The sequence below is a fragment of the Hevea brasiliensis genome, chromosome 12 (genome assembly GCF_030052815.1).
Source record: "Hevea brasiliensis isolate MT/VB/25A 57/8 chromosome 12, ASM3005281v1, whole genome shotgun sequence".
Taxonomy (NCBI): domain Eukaryota; kingdom Viridiplantae; phylum Streptophyta; class Magnoliopsida; order Malpighiales; family Euphorbiaceae; genus Hevea; species Hevea brasiliensis.
This window is the reverse complement of record NC_079504.1, coordinates 19,999,291-20,016,633: the sequence shown is the minus strand read 5'-3', so window position 1 is coordinate 20,016,633 and position 17,343 is coordinate 19,999,291. Positions and strand designations below refer to the sequence as shown.

General features: G+C 33.4%; 2 protein-coding genes across 9 annotated transcripts; both read left to right on the top strand.

Annotated features, from left to right (window-relative positions):
• The first annotated feature begins 1,339 nt into the window (after positions 1-1,339).
• On the top strand, positions 1,340-8,705 carry LOC110642260 (aspartate--tRNA ligase 2, cytoplasmic-like). Its single transcript, XM_058131250.1, has 10 exons — positions 1,340-1,980; positions 2,490-2,600; positions 2,797-2,910; positions 3,993-4,283; positions 4,405-4,515; positions 4,760-4,813; positions 5,784-5,863; positions 5,969-6,084; positions 6,714-6,828; positions 8,315-8,705. The coding sequence occupies exons 1-10, from the start codon at positions 1,489-1,491 to the stop codon at positions 8,439-8,441; spliced, it is 1,611 nt and encodes a 536-aa protein (XP_057987233.1). The 5' UTR covers positions 1,340-1,488; the 3' UTR covers positions 8,442-8,705.
• A 1,589-nt stretch (positions 8,706-10,294) lies between these two features.
• LOC110662912 (disease resistance protein RPV1) lies at positions 10,295-16,201 on the top strand. 8 transcript variants are annotated; one of them, XR_009142024.1, is made up of 5 exons: positions 10,295-11,024; positions 11,871-12,939; positions 13,955-15,459; positions 15,606-15,915; positions 16,007-16,201. XR_009142024.1 is itself a non-coding variant. In XM_058131244.1 (5 exons), exons 1-4 carry the CDS (start codon positions 10,537-10,539, stop codon positions 15,893-15,895), a joined length of 3,390 nt encoding a protein of 1,129 aa, XP_057987227.1. In that variant the 5' UTR covers positions 10,295-10,536; the 3' UTR covers positions 15,896-15,915; positions 16,007-16,201. The 8 variants fall into 8 exon arrangements, 6 of the variants coding, with proteins under 6 accessions (XP_057987227.1, XP_057987231.1, XP_057987226.1 ...); XR_009142023.1 differs by having other exon boundaries at positions 13,955-15,468; XM_058131244.1 differs by having other exon boundaries at positions 15,568-15,915.
• The last annotated feature ends 1,142 nt before the right edge of the window (positions 16,202-17,343 follow it).

The following is a 17,343-nucleotide window of genomic DNA, read 5'->3' as shown; positions in this document are numbered from 1 at the left end:
TTTACTCTAATTATTTTAACATGCATTATGTTTTTACCATCTCAATTTCTTATATTCTCATTTTTAAAATTTTGTTGAAGGTGATTAATTTATTAGATTTTCTATTAAGCACATGTAGTTAATTAGCTGCATTCTCTATTAATTTTTGATATCAGTTGAATCTTGAATAATTGCATTAATGAAAAGGAAATCCCTCTTTTATCTCTTTCTTTCTCTTTTTCTTTTTCCTCTCTTTTTTTGGAGCAGGGGATTAGAAAAGTAGGGATTTGAACCAGATTTGCTAAGTGAGTTATATATTTTTAGCTACTGAACTAGTCATACTAGGCCTTTTTTCTTCATTTCTTCTTACTCTACAAAAATCCTAATTTTCGGATTTTATAAAACTAAGATTTCATAAAACTAACATAAAAACTCTTCAATTGGTATCAAAATGTTTCTTGGAGTTGATTAACTCTAGTTTTAGCCAACATTATCGATGGATGAATGAATGTAATCTAGTTAGGATTTTTCAAATCTCTAGCAAACAAATGTAACAAAATTTTCATTTTTCTTTAAATGATGTATAAAAAAGGTAGTGATATACTATTACATATTTTATATAGAATAATCTAAAATATAGAATAATCTTTATAAAATGACAAAGTAATAATAAATAAATAAATATATATGAATAGTCTCAAAAAAATTATAACTATTAAATAGGCTTTTTGTTATAAAAAAATTAATAATTGTATTTATTTATGATCGGCTTACCATTTCATGTCACATGCCGACATGAAATAACAAGTTTACTATTAAATTTCTCATATAAAAAGAAATAACGTTGAAATTTCAATAATCAAATTTATCAAAGTTTGATTAAAAGATAAATTATTAAAATTCGTTATTCAATTTATGATTTTATAATTAAATTTATAAAATTATTTTCTCTTCCTATCAATTCATTTAATAATATAAACAAAATTTTCTTTACAAATACAATACATTATACTTAATCCAATTACATAAAATAAAATTTACAATTAATTTTATACTAACAATTTATAAATTTCAATTTATTTAAAAATTTCAAAATTATACATAAGCTATAAATAATTATATTTGTAACAAATTATGTACAAATTAATATAATTTACAGATAAATTCACACTACTTACAAATTTTGATTAAAAAAATAGTTAAATTAAAAATAAAATTACATATTTAATATTAAATAGAAAATGTATTCATTAAAAAAAACATGTTTAAAGAAATCATTTGCAAATAATATATATATATATATATCCATTTAAAATTTTATTTTCATTTCACTGGTTAAAAAACCGAATGAAATGAACGGAGTTGCCAGGCGCCCATAGACTTATTAAAAGGCTGATTAAGTAGAGTAGGGTTTCTCTGAAATTTCTTTATTGACTCATTTCCTTCTCACACATTTCCTTCTCACACGCAGTATCTATTCCACCGAAACCAAACAACGCTACCTTTCCGATGGAGCAAGTAGACGAAGAATCATCCAAATCCGTCAGTAAGAAAGCGGCCAAGAAGGAGGCTGCTAAACAAGAGAAGTTACGCCGCCGCCAGGAAGCTGCGTTAGCCTCCGCCGCCGCATCGCTCGCCATTGGGGAGGAGGAAGATCCATTGGCTGTCAATTATGGTAATGTGCCGCTGTATGAGCTACAATCGAAGGAGGAGACGGATCTTAGCGAGTGGACTAGAGTTGGGGACTTAAGCGAGGGGTTGAAGGATAATAAGGTGTTAATAAGGGGCCGGGCGCAGACGACTCGTGCAGTGGGTAAGAATATGGCATTTGTGGTGGTTAGACAGAAAGGATTCACTGTGCAGTGCGTGGTTACTGTTCAGCCTGACTTGGTTAGCCGGCAAATGGTGAAGTTTGTAGCCGGGCTGAGCCGTGAGTCCATTATCGATGTTCAAGGCTTGGTTTCTGTCCCTTCTGTGCCTATCAAAGGCACTACACAGCAGGTTTCTTTTCTGGCTTTTCTCGTGCTCTTCCCTCCTCTCCCTCCCTCCCCCCTCTCTCCCTCGCTCTTAAACCCACACCCCCCAAACCTTGGTTTTTAGTTATTCATATAATTGAGTTTCATAACCAATTTTAATTGAACAATTTTCTGAATGAAATACTTGTGTTTTTGTTTGTTTCGGAAGTTTATGTATTTACAGATGAGTGCATTGGTGGTTGTTCATGCATGCTATTTTGTGAGCCAATAATTAAAAAAAAAAAATTGTAGGCCTAGAGAGATTAGTTAGTTATAGACATTGGAGGCTGAATTTATTCAAGCATACTGTAAAGATTTTTGAAGGAAAGAAAAAGGGAGTACTAGAGTCTGTAAAATGCTATAAAAGAAAGCCTTTTAGCTGGATTAAATTCTGGGAGGCCTTAAACTTATCATTAGTTACTGATATTCATTATCTTGCGAATTGCTTCTGGAATGTTGATGCGTTTGTGGGAACTGTTATTTTGTTTCTTACAGGTTGAAGTCCAAGTCAGGAAACTCCATTGTATTAGCAAAGCTATGCCAACTCTACCCATTAATATTGAGGATGCAGCTAGAAGTGAGAAAGAAATTGAGGAAGCTTTGCAGGTGCAGATTGCATTGCTGCTTTCATCTCTCTGTTTATTCTTAAATAAAAATGAGAAAAATATTTTTGATTTCACTCTTTACATTGTTAGACAGAGTCACATAGAGAAAAATGCCAACTCCTACAACTTGATTTAAAATTTGAATGGCCTAGAGGGTATGTTGTATATATATTAATGGGTTTATTTTAATACTACAGGCTGGAGAACAACTTGTTCGTGTTAACCAGGATACACGTCTGAATTATAGAGTTCTGGACATGCGAACACCTGCTAACCAAGGAATTTTCCATATTCAGCATGAAGTTGGCAGTGTGAGATTCTTCTTTCTTTCTTTCTTCTCACTCTCTATCTAGTTTTTTTCTCTTTTGATGCTAATGTTGCCCACACTTACCATTGCATATTTGATTTATAAGTTAGATAATTTTGGATTAAAAACTTTTTTCCTGGAAATATATGAGTATGCTTTTGAATTATTCCATGCAGAATTTGTTGTTGGTTACACTAGAAAGAGAGACTAAGAGAACCCTTGGAGTTGTATTATCTTTCTTAGGCCTGTTTAAAGCTGTTTGTTTTCTTAAAACGGTTCAAAACCTAAGAAAAATAACTGGTTTTTAGTAATAACAGAAGCTGGCGAGGCTGGATGTTTTGAACAATCAACAGCAGTTTTGCTTCAGCTAGCCATAACCATCCTTTCACAGTAATTGCCTGCTATAATTTTTCATCATTTAATAACTTAAAGGTTTAATCATTTCATTCTTTCCGTTGGTCGACTGGAAACTTGGAAAATGAATTGGTTGGTGTTGCAAAATAGGTTTCTAAATTTGGTTGCCTTTAAGATAAACTGAAGTTGAATAAACATCTAAATGCTGTGTGGGTGATTATGTCACATAAGGGTCCTTTATTCAAGATCCTGATTTCTTGATACCAATTTGTACTTTGCTTTTTGTTATTTGTAAATACACAAATCATGAGTTAGCAATTACCTTAGTGCATATAATCATCTTTTTAATTGATATCAGTCAAATGGTTGAATACGGGATTCTGCTTGTCGTGTAGCTCTTTATATATATATTTTTTCTCTGAACAATAGAAAAATGAAGATATTGTTATCTTTTATGTGCATCTTACTCTGTTGGAGCTTTTTTTGTTGTTTTATTTAAAATTAGGTCATCAAATTTAGTTTCTGTTAAAAAAAAAATGGTTTGGCAGTTATGTAAGAGAGCTGATATTTTGTCCCAAAATTTATGTAATCTAGTTGTCGGTGATGTATTAACTCTATATAACCTTCCAAAACTCTCTCTCTCATGAAAATGCATTTTTGTGGATTTGTTGTCAATTTTTGGCATTTATTCTCACAAAACATCGATCTGAAATGTGTTGTGTCAATGTGCAGATATTTAGGAAGTTTTTACAATCAGAAGGCTTTGAAGAAATCCACACTCCAAAATTAATAGCAGGAACCAGTGAAGGTGGTTCTGCTGTATTTAAGCTGGACTACAAAGGGCAACCTGCATGCTTGGCACAGTCACCTCAGCTTCACAAGCAAATGGCCATTTGCGGTGATAAAGAGCGTGTTTTTGAGGTTGGTCCTGTTTTCAGAGCAGAGGACTCTTACACTCATAGGCATCTATGCGAATTTGTTGGTCTTGATGTTGAAATGGAGATTAAAAAACACTATTCTGAGGTAGGATTTGGTTGTTTTGTTTGCTTGTCATGAGCTTTTGAACTGAATGTTTTTCCGTAAAATTGAGGGGTTCTTCTTCTTCTTTTCTTTTCTTTTTTTTTTTTTGGGTCCCCTTTTGCAGGTAATGGATATTGTTGATCGATTATTTGTCACAATGTTTGACCATTTGAATGAGAAGTGCAAGAAGGAACTTGATGCTGTTCGGAGGCAATATCCTTTTGAACCTCTGAAGGTCATCATTTGTACCAACTTTCAAAACTACCATCATGGCTTTCTCCAGAGTATTTGTTTGTTAATTGTAGTATTTTTGAGCAGTGTAAACAAATGCAATTTATGAGCATTAACTCATACAGTTGCATATCAGTTTAGATCTCCCTTTGGAAAAAATTAATTGATGCAATTTTTGAACATTGACTTCACATAGGTTTAAAATCCTTCACCATAAATCTGATTGTTGCAATTTTCTCAATATGCAGTACCTGCGAAAGACTCTACGGCTAAGATTTGAAGAAGGGGTTCAAATGCTCAAGGTAACTGTATCTGGAGTTATAACTTATCCATGTATCCATGGGTGTATTTACTTGTGTTATTGGTGAGCTAATATTTTTAAATAATATATCATATCACCATTATAATAAACAAAATGTATTAAGATGGTAGATGTTTAACAAGTGTTAGAATGCTGGAGAAAAGAATTGATTTCTCAAGAGAAAGGAATGTGGGAAGTAATAGCTGGCATGTCTTCTTAGTTCTTACCACTCTGATTCTGGAAAAAATATGCTGCATAACTATCTGATTTGAATATTTTCATCACCTATTTGGCTATTTCGGCATGAATATTTACATTATCTAGTTCCTCAGATTCACTTGTGAGATGTACATCATTTTGAGTTCTTTAGATTTGAAAGTTTTTATTCTTGTAGGGTTTTTGACATTTGTGAATTGTCATATAATTATTTATTGGCTGTGATTAAAATTTTCGTATTTTCAACACATCTATCATTTACCTTATTGGACATTTTTGCTTCCTTACTCTATACTCTGTAGTCTGTACTTTCTTTTGGTGATTTTTATGTGTGTAGTGTCAGTTAATGTAGAAATTTATTAACCCATCTTTATGCGCTAAATGCCAATTGAACATTAAGTTTGGCTGTGATGATCAGTTTGGTGGGATAAGTTCATGCAACAAATGTAGTTAGTCTTCTATAGTCAGATGGATTTGAGATGCTTTACCTGCAATTAATTTTCCATTGTGTGGATACTAAGAGATAAGGGATATTGTCCGTCTTTGTTCTTTGTTTTTTGGAGTACCTTGACTTGTGTTTTGAAATTTATTTTGGTAGTAATAGTGCACTGACTAGAAGAAAAACACGTGACGATGTAAAATAGTTGATGTTTAAAAGCATATGGTGCTTATACTTTCTTAGAGCACCACTGCATATATATGACTTGCTGCTGATTGGAAAATTCAAGTTTTATAGCCGTGACTTGTTTTTACAGGAAGCAGGAGTGGAAGTCGATCCTTATGGGGACTTGAATACAGAGTCAGAGAAAAAATTAGGCCAGCTAGTTTTAGAGAAGTAATCCAATGTTTTGTGATTTTTCATAGTGGCAAACTGCCCTAAATATTGTTCTCTGTTTTTTTTAGTGCTAATGAGTGAACAAATATTTGCTTCTGATTACAGGTATGGGACTGAATTCTACATTCTTCATCGCTATCCTTTGGCTGTTAGGCCATTCTACACCATGCCATGCTATGATGATGCAAAATATAGTAATTCGTTTGATGTCTTTATTCGAGGTAGGGGAGAAAGGTCTTTTTCAGTGCCACTGCTCCATTTGCATTTGTAGTTTTTGTCCTGCATCTGGTATCTTGGGACGTGTAAATAAATGGGCAAAATACAAAAAAGTACTATGTGGTTTGGGCTATTTTCAAGTAGGGTCCTGTAGTTTTGATTTGACAAAATGGTATCCTATGGTTAAGTCCATTAGTGAAGAAGGTACAAATATCCTAACACCATTAATGACTACTGACATGGAATTATTTTTCTGCTTGCCATGTCACCAGCTATTAATGGTGTTAGAGTGTTTGGACATTCTTAGCTAACGGACTTAACCGCAGGACATTAGCTTGTCAAAACTGAAAGTACATGATCCTTTTGAAAATGGCCCAAACTACAAGCTACTTTTTTTGTACTTTTCCTAAATCAAAATATAAATGTACGTTTTATTTTGCAAGACCTTTTCACATACACATAATTACATGCTATGTTAATGGAGTGATCTATTGGTGATGCATACTTGTGTTTTTCAGTTCTGATACTTGATTTTGTATTTGCATGCGAGTAATTAATATGCTTGGAAAGCAGATAATGATACGTCTTATTAGTTGTTTGACTGGATTGTATTCATTTGTTCATCAACCTTCAGGTGAGGAAATAATTTCCGGAGCTCAACGTGTCCATGTACCTGAGTTGCTGGAAGAACGTGCAAAGGCATGTGGCATTGATGTCAATACAATAACAACGTACATTGATTCTTTCAGGTACTCTTTTTTTCCATATTTTTCCCTCAATTACCTCAGATCTGTTGTGCTGCTTGTGTCATCTTGTTAGATGATAGGCCTATCAATCAGTTTGTTTCCACAATATTAAATCTTTGAAAAGTTTGATTGGTCAGTGGGCTGTTCACAGATATAGGTGATATAAAAATGATTTTAAAATTTATAAGTGACAAAAAGAATAGAAATGCTTTAATTTTTATTTATTGCTTAAGCTTTAAATCTTTGGTAATTAAGTGCATTAAACTAATACCATTTTTCTAATAAAGTGCTTTTAGCCACTCAATATTGTCAGAAAGCTGACATGGATGTCTGGGCTCTCTTTTCTTTGAAATACATGCTGATATGGGAACTGGGAAGAGAAATTACGGGCATAGAGATTCATGTGTATTGCAGCTGTTATTGGTTGGATGGATTTGTCATTTGGTTCAATTAGTTCTTTATGCATGTCCAATTGGAATTATTTTTCAGCATAAGTTTTAGAAAAAATAAGGGGGCTTGATGTCCACATTAGTATTCCAGTGGCTAAACTACCAAATGGACTTCGTTAGATTAATTTTGTTTTTGTTTGTCCATAAACTTCAAAAAAATCTTTGGCTTGCAAAAATCTAATTTGACTTCATGAAATTTGAAATTCACTAAAACCAAGTAATTCTAATGTCATTATTTCAATGGAATTAGAAGTATAAGCTAGTAATCCCCCAGTACTATGTTTACAGTGGTGCTTATCTGCTTGATACTTTTTTGAATTGATCATAAAGCATAACATGCATGCTAAAGTTCATCCAGTTCCTAGCTCATACTCATTTTGCATCATGTTGCACTAACTTGCTTCTGTATGTCGTTGATTTTATTTTCACCCAACACACTTCATTGTGGCACTGGCAAATCACACTCCCTTGATAGGAATATAAAAATATACATAAGCTCGAATGTGGAGAAGGCCAATATGGACCTCCAGGTAGCAATCTTGTAACAATTCCATGACATCTAGCAGAAGTTGCTTGCTTGGATTTATGATTGTATGTTATGATGGTGCTGTTATAAGCCATTTCAGAAATGACATGACAAGCACTGATGGTGCTGTTAACTCAATATGTTTGGTTAATTTTTGTTAACAACGGGGAAAAAATGATGTTTTTAACAAGGGGAAAAAAATGATGAAATCAAATTGTATGATGAATTGAATGGCTAAAAAAAAAATTGAGCGACTTAAATACGGAGTGAATCTGAAACAAGAGTGTGTATCATGAAATGGTGAGGTTTGATTTTGAATTACCTACCATCTTGGTACCTGATGAATGCTAAGAATTCTTGATCTAGTGATATCAGCTCTTGGGCTATGCATTACATCTCCATTATTCATGCTGTTGTTGTGCTTTAGCTTTCTTCTATGTTTTTGGGTGTATGGCACGGGAAAAGAATTTTTCTATACACAAACAAAATAATCCTATGGTTGCTCTGTTTACAGGTATGGTGCACCTCCACATGGCGGGTTCGGAGTGGGGTTAGAGCGTGTGGTAATGTTATTCTGTGGTCTGAATAACATTCGCAAAACATCGCTTTTCCCTCGTGACCCACTTAGGCTTGCCCCTTGATTTGTTTAAGCACAGCATCATCCTTTGTTTTGCTAAGATTATACTATATCTTTTCTCCTCCTGGAAGTTTTAGGTTACAAAAGTGGAAAAAAGAAAAACTATGTAAGAGTCTGCATGGAGAAGATAATTTCTTCCAAGTACCATGTAATATGAAGGTTTATTTCAAGTTAACATTTGAAATGGGAGGTACACATACATTTTACTGCGTCAAATCCTGTAAGCACTTTTGTTGAGGTCATTAATTATGGGTTTTCTTTTACTTCACTGCAATAGTTTTCAGCCTTGTCAATGCCTATTGATATACTTCCTTTACTGAAATGATCATCAGCTTGTTTTCAACAAGGAACACCAAGCGACGCCTGCTGCATGTATTTATCAATAACCTTTCATATAAAATTAGCAAATAAAAAAAAAATATAATTGAAATAAGTGTAGAAAGCTGTAAGTAATAGAGAAATTCAGCCTCCACGAAGTGGTTCATTGATTACCTCTCGAGCTGAAGTAGATCTGTCTTCTATTCTCCACAAAGCTACTTGCTTCCCTGGTAACTGGACTATCAGTCGTTAGATATGAGCGTCTCTTTATATGGGCATATTAATAGCAATTTGAGAATTTCAAATGATATTTAGTATTTGACTTGACTCTTCCTTATTGATCAATGACTAATTGAGCTTAATTTAGTCACTGTTTCGTTAATGGAATTGATCATTAAAGATTCAATCAACAACTCTTAAAAGAGGAGGGAGATTGTATATTTTGTTAAATTTTAGAGATTTAAGCCTTTGTTTATTTCATGAAAATATTAAATTAATAGTATGTATTTATATTATATGTATTTTTATATTTTAATAAAATTATTAAAATTTTAAAAATATATATTTTTAAATAATTTAGTTTTCTCTTTAATTAAAAAATATTTTTCATTTATATATTTTCTCAAGTGCTTTAAACTTTAAAAAATATGAAAAAAAATTTTTTCTGCTAAACAGAGGCACCAACCTTAAATTATTCACTTTTTGTTTTTTTGGCAAGAAAAGAGGATAATACGCTACACTACAAAGAACGAATACGGGCATAAGCCGTACCAACCTATTCACGCAAAAGCCTTCCCAACATCTATGGTGTAGGTCCCTGCAAAACATGCTTCCCACAAAAAGGGCAACGCCCTGTTAGCATATGCATAACCTTAACCTCCCAATCCCGCCTTGATAAGCCTTTAATCCTTCCTATCAGAGTTTTCACATGCCCAGGAGGTTCCCTCAAACCCAGCGCAAAATGAACCACACTCTTATTATCACATTCCACAATGATCTTTCGATTACCCTTGTCCCAAGCAATCACCAGACCTTCCAGCAGAGCCGAAGCCTCAGCCATCGTAATAGAGTAAATGCCTAAATTCAACATGAATCCACACACCCAAATACCCAAATCATTTCGGATAATGCCACCCCTCGATGTAAGCCCAAAAGCTACCTTTCAAAGCATAAGCCGAAAAAACATAAGCTTTACTCCAAACAAAGTCCACCAGCTCCTCGCACTTCCCCTTTGATCTCAAAAAATAACTTTATTCCTCTTTCCCTACGAAGCCCAACAACTCTCTCCAAAAACCAGAGCCCAATCCAATCCAATCCACACCTAGGCTTCCAAATTATTCACTGTTAACATATAAAATTGTAAAATTAAGAAAACTCCAAATTAATTATATTTAATTTGATTGACCAATGATGTTTGTTTGATATTGAAATTGAAAATAAAAACAGTTTCTTTTTTTGTTTTGTTTTTTTCTAAACAATTATTTTAAATATAAAAAATTTAATTTATTTATTTTAGAGTTTGAAAAACTGATTTTTTGAGATCTCCATTCTTTTCACTGGCTAGTCCAATACAACAACGGAGTAATACACCAACTTCCTCTGCCTGCTCAATACCTTTCCAAGAAACTTCTTTCAAGATTAAGGTTAAGAGTTCATCTTCTGAACTCCTCGCACAGATTTTGATCTCAAGGAAGAGTTCCACCTGCCTGATCTGCATTCATATTTCTCGTCTTACACACTGATCGTCTCTTTGTCCATTAATTTCTTTGGTACTTTTCAAAATGGCTTCTACTTCATCTTCCATCATCCCCTCTAAAATCACCTATGATGTTTTCCTTAGTTTTAGAGGCAGTGATACTCGCTCAAATTTTACCAGTCATATTTATGCTGCGTTGTGTCGGAAACATATCACAACATTCATTGATGATAATAGTCTTGATAGAGGAGAAGAAATCAAAGAAACCCTTCTCAAAGCGATTGAAGAATCCAAGATTTATGTAATAATTTTCTCGGAAAATTATGCTTCCTCTCACTGGTGCCTGGACGAACTCGTCAAGATAATGGAATGCATGAAAACAATGGGGCGAAAGGTTTTGCCCGTTTTCTACCATGTAGATCCTTCTGACGTTAGAAAGCAAACTGGAAAACTTGGAGAAGCATTTGGGAAAGTTAAACAGCAATTCAAGGAGAGCATAGACAGGGTGGAGAGGTGGAGCACTGCTCTGACTGAAGCAGCCAATCTATCTGGATGGGATTCAAGCAATTATAGGTCTCTCTCTCTCTCTCTCTCTCTCTCTCTCTCTCTATATATATATATATATATATGCATGCCTGTGTACATCACGTTTCCAAGTATACGAATTTAATTTGCAAATTTCGTGCTCATACCACTAAATTCTTGCGTATATATATATAATTATTTTTACATGTTTACAATTTCTTTTTTAGTTTACTTGCTGATGTTTCCATTTCTATCAAGTAATTAATCTTAAGAAAAGAAAATTTTCCTACAGAATTCTCCCACCCACTGTACATTGAGAACAAAACAAAATCAGCCTGTTTGGAAACTAGATTTTTGCAAGAATTCAATTCAGTTAGAATTTTTTTTTCAATCCTCAAGTTAAGAAACTTGAAAGAATTTAATTTTTTTTTTTAACTTAAAAAGGAATTTATTTAAAAGAAATAAAAATCATGCCAAAAGGGAGAATCATTTGAATTTTTTTCTTGCAAATGATTTTTTTCCAAAGGAAGCCAATAAAGGAGAAGGAAAGGGACCTACTAATAGAATAACCTTATATAGTGTTTCAACTATAAAATGTTTGCAATATTTTTTACTTCAAAGATGATGAATGAGATATTTTATGGGTTTATACATTCTCATGCTGTAATTGACATTGATCTTGTCTACCTGTCCATGACTAAGGGAAAAATGTCATATCAAAAAATCAATTAATTTAAAAGCACAAACTTGCATTTGAGGACCTCAAAAATAGTTTTATATCCCTAATAAATATAAACCATTCTTTTTGAGGAGTGAAAATAAATATTTTATAATTATTTGTTTATTTTAGTTATCTTTGCTCATTATTCTTTATTTTCATTATATATTTTTTAGGCTTGAATCAGAATTAAGTGAAAGAATTGTCAACCAAATTGCAAAGAAATTGTATCCTATCTTCTTTAGCACTTCCACTGATTTGGTAGGGATTGATTCACACATTGAGCAAATTCTATCATTGTTAAGCATTGGGGCGGTTGATGTTCGTTTTGTTGGAATTTGGGGAATGGGTGGTATAGGCAAGACAACCATTGCTGAAGCTCTTATTTGTCAAATATTTGATCAATTTGATGATTTTTGCTTTTTAAGAAATATTAGGGAGAAATCAAAAAAGCACGAATTGGTTCATTTAAGAAAATGTCTTTTTTCTGAACTTTTACAAGATGAAAATCTAAGCATAGAAATGCTCCATGTAATTCCCACTTTTGCTATGGAGAGGCTCAGAAGAAAGAGGGTTGTTGTTGTTCTTGATGATGTCAATGATTCAGATCAATTAACTGCTTTAGTTGGAAATCATGGATGGTTTGGCCCAGGAAGTAGAGTCATTATAACTAGTAGAGATAAAGAAGTGCTTAATGGTAAGGTTGATGAAATATACAAGGTTGAGGGACTAAGGCATAGTGAAGCTTGTCAACTATTTAGTTTGAAAGCCTTCAAACAAAAGTATCCTCCGAAGGATTTTATGGAGTTGTCAGAAAGGGTGGTAGATTATACCAAAGGTCTTCCATTGGCTCTTCATGTGTTGGGTTCCCATCTATGTGGAAGGTTTCCAGCAGAATGGAAAAGTGCATTGAGCAAATTAAATCAATTTCCTGACTCCAATATTCAAAAAATCTTAAAAATCAGTTATGATGAGCTAGATCCAGTGGAAAAGGATATATTTCTCGATATTGCATGTTTCTTCAAGGGAAATGAAAGAAATTGGGTAGAAGACATACTAAATGGCTGTGGTTTTCCTGCTAGCTGGGGAATACTTCGACTACTGGATAAATGCCTCATAACTATTGTGGATGACATATTAGAGATGCATGATTTGATACAGGAAATGGGTCAAAACATTGCTCGGCGTAAAGGTAGAAGATTGTGGAATTCCAAAGACATCTTTCATATGTTGTCAACTAAAATGGTAAGACATGAAGTTTTTTAATGTTAGCCAAGATGATATCATTTAAAAGAAAAATCTAACTTCATTAAGTAATTGAAGGCATGTTTAAATCTCAAGATATCTATAATGCAGCTATTAATATATAAGTTCTAATATTCCATTGTATTCTTTATTTTTGTAGAATTAAAGCAATTGAAGACATGTCTAAAACCAAAGAGTCAAATCCATTTTTTCCCATATCAATTATCTTATAACATTATTTTCAGTAAATATTTAGATAATTGTATCATTTTTTGATAACATTAATTTGCTCATTGCCATATATTAATTATTTGCTCTTGATTGTCAGGGAATGAAAAAAGTTGAAGGCATTTTCTTGGACATGTCTGAATTAGGAAAGATACACTTGGGTCATGTAGCCTTTCCACAGATGCATAACTTAAGATTGCTCAAATGTTATAGGCCTCAGAATTGGTCAGAAAACAAAATTATAGGCTCTACATCTGAATCTAGTGAACCAAGTCATCTTCTGCATCTCTCCAATAAGTTGAGTTTACTTCATTGGGATGAATACCCTTACAAATCTTTACCATCTAATTTTTTAATGGAGAACCTTGTTGAAATCAACGTGCAAGGCAGCAAATTTGAACAGACATAAGGTATGCATTAATATAAATATAAATATAAATATATATATATATATATATATATATATATATATATATATATATATATATTATGATTTTTATAGTATATACATTATTACTTGTTATTTGATTTTCATATTATTTTTGTTGTGTTAAAGGATGATTTGAAATAGACTATAGTGGCATATAATAATTTAGTACATATATTAGTAGTATAATTATAAAATGGTGTGGATAAAAGGGAAAATAATTATTAGGACCAAACTGAAATATTAAAAATGTACTATGACTTTAACTAAAATCAAAATCCTGTACATGTTTTATTTTTCAAGAATTTATCGATTTTGTTTTCTTTGAAAAAAAAAATGTTTAGTGTTGTCAACGTGCAGTGTCCTCAACAATTAAAACGGCTCAATCTTTCTGAATCCGTGCACCTGAGGAGGCTCCCAAATCTCTCTTCAGCAACTGAGCTGGAGTGGATAAGTCTGCAGGGATGTGAGAGTTTGCTTGAGATTCCTATGTCGATTCAATGCCTGCAAAAACTTGTTTGTCTTGATCTACAAGGGTGCAAGAAGCTGAGGAGTCTTCCAAACCTTGTCCAGTTGAAATCTCTTAAAGAGCTTTCACTCTCTTATTGCTCAAATTTGAAGATGCTTCCTGAGATTCCAATTGGCATAGAAGAGTTGGAACTGGAGGATTGTGGATTGGAAGGGCTGCCCTCATCTGTTCCATTTCTGGAAGATATTTATATTTTAAAGTTGAGGAATTGCGAAAACCTTTTAAGTCTTCCTAGTAGTTTTCATTTGAAAAATGTTGATGCACTTGATCTCAGTGGTTGCTCGAATCTCACCAAGTTACCAGAGATTATAGGAGATTTAAAAGTATTACTGCTAAACAAGACTGCAATAGAAGAATTGCCCTCATCAATAAGATCATTTTCTTCTCTTGTTGTGTTGAATATGAAGGGATGTGAAAGTCTCAAGAACCTTCCAAGCTGCATTTGTGACATGAAATTCCTTCAAATGCTTATTCTTAGTGGGTGCTCAAAACTTGGGAAGTTGCCTCCTTTATATGGTTTGTGCTCTTTAAGAGAGCTATATGTTGATGGCACTGCACTTGTAGAAATCCCCATTGACATTTACGCTGCAGAATGCCTTCACAGACTTGTTCTTAGTGGGTGCTCAAAACTTGCAAAATTGCGGCCTCTACATGATTTTTCCCATTTAACGTTGTCATATCTTGATGGCACTGTACTTATAGAAATCCTCATTAAGAGATTGAATGGTAGAAGATCGACTATTGTAATGTACCACAAGAGACTCCATGCATTGCCGTTAAATTGTACACTAATGGACACTGCAGGATCATACATTGTCCCCATTGCAGAATGTGAAGAACTCAGCGGGTCATATAATGTGTACAACTATTGTAATAGCGTAAATTGGGATCAGAATGCACGTGGTGACATTATGGTAGATGCACTACTGAGAATGAAAGAAATAAGCATTACGAGCTATGTAAGCCTCTCCTTTCCTCTCTTTTTCCTCTTTCTAATTTTACTTTTGCACCAAATATTTCTTTTAATTTCTTTTCTTTTTTTTATTTTTTTATTTTTTATTTTTTATCCCTCTTTAACACACGGACAGACAGATGCTCATGTAATTGTTGGTCTACCCGGAAGTGAAATTCCAGAGTGCTTCAACTATCAAAGCCCAGGATCTTCAATGGATGTTCTGTTCCCTCAATGTTGCTTTAATTCTTTGTTCTTGGGTTTTGCTTTTTGTGTTGTTCTAGATTTTGAGGTTCCTGTTGTTCCCAAGGAAGGTGATTGTTTCTACTTTGCATGTGAATGCCGTTTCAAAATTCCTATGAGAGAAACATATGACAATGAAAGGTCTGGCAGGTTTTTGTCTTCACTCAACCTTTTTGAGGTGGTCTTTGAATCAGACCACCTGTTTCTTTTCTACTACAAGCCAAGTTATTTTTGTAATCTAAATCATAGGCTCATGCAAAGTTGTTGCAATGTCATGGAAGCGTCAGTTGTGTTCAAATCAGAATTCAAATATTCTCAGTTGAAGGTGAAAATGTGTGGGATCCAACTATTGTATTCCAAAGATGTGCTGCACAAATGCAATGCAAGCATAAAACAAAGCAAGTTCTCATCACGATATGGAGCAACCAGGCCCGAGTTCCTACAAGTGATGGAAACCGACGCCAACAAGAAGAGAAGCAGGGAAAACTCCTTCCCCTTGGATTGCATTACCATCATTGCAGATGGAAAATCTGATTATGAGGAAGAAGAACAACCACACCCTAAAAGAGTAAAGTGAACACTTGCACCAAAGTGATTGTAAGTCAACCCCCCAATTCCCCTTGTTTTTGTCACTAATAAATATTACAATCATTGAATTCTTACCATGTCTTCTGTTATTTGTTCTTAGGTGGTGCTTTCAATGGCATTAGCCACACGTTGCGTCAAGTATAGATAAGATACGAAACTAGCTTTATAAATTGTAAGGCTATGTTTGGATGTGAGTCATGTTGACATTTTTCTGAAGTACATAATTCAACATTTTGTGATTTGAACCTATGATCTTAGTTTGCAAAGTATTCAATTTGCATATTCATTACATATATTCAAGTGAACGAGCTGCTCATTGAATATCAAACCACCAAAATTTTGGCATTATACATGCACGTAGCGAAATTTTCGTGTCAAACGTGATTTGCTTTCTTGGTGGGTATATCAAAAACTTCTACAATACCTCGAAATTTTGGCTGCATTTTTATCTTTGATGATTCACTTATATGTGCCTGGATACAATAGTTTGAATGAATTTTGAACAAAAATTATTATGAAATTTTAATTTGTATATTCATATCCAGGGATGTGTGTGTATAGGAGCTCTGCTTTCCAGTGTATCCGACACACCTGTTACTAAATTAGTATCTTCATATCATAGCAAAGTGACAAAAAGAAACAACTTTAATATACTTCTGATCTTCTAATTTATTGACGTTATTCACATATAAAAGCTTTTCAGTACTCTCTAGGTCCTCTAGCTTCCACCATTCTATGATAAACCCCGTAATTTATACGAATGCTCTGCATGATATAGTATTACCGTTAGCCATGTTTGTATATTTATCAATATAGATATTATTGTTTGAGGGAAATAATTCTAAAATTCTTTATATTCACTTTCATATACAATTTCTTGCATGGATCATGAAATACGTGTATGTATATTTTCTATGAATTATTATTATTATCCTGACTGCAACTCACTTCAGACAATTACTGCATGTGAAATGGTTTCAATGAATTTGTATGAAAATTAATAACAAAGAGCAATAGTAGTCAAAAGTGTTTGCATTTACGCTGATCTTGAAAGTTGAAACTAAAATTGATTTTTGCATTAATATCACTTCTCTTTGCAATTCATTAGTCAATTAGTGTTAGCCTGTTGAGATTGGTTAATCTTCTAATTGAACAATGCAGGAGCTCTGAATAACAAAGTTCCCTTGTAACTGAAAAGTGGAACAGAGCATTACTGTGATTTTATCAATAATTTCTCAAATAGAGCACCGTAGTAATACATTGACAATTAAAAGAATTGAGCCTGCAATTTTTTGCAACAAGAGAGTCTAAATTTTAGCTGACTTTGATGACTAATAATTAGGACTCTTTTTCGTGGAATAGACTAATTGACAAAAGACCTGCGGAGCTGTAAGTTAAGTCAATAAAAGAAGCAGAGTTGGTTTAGAAGAAGCATAT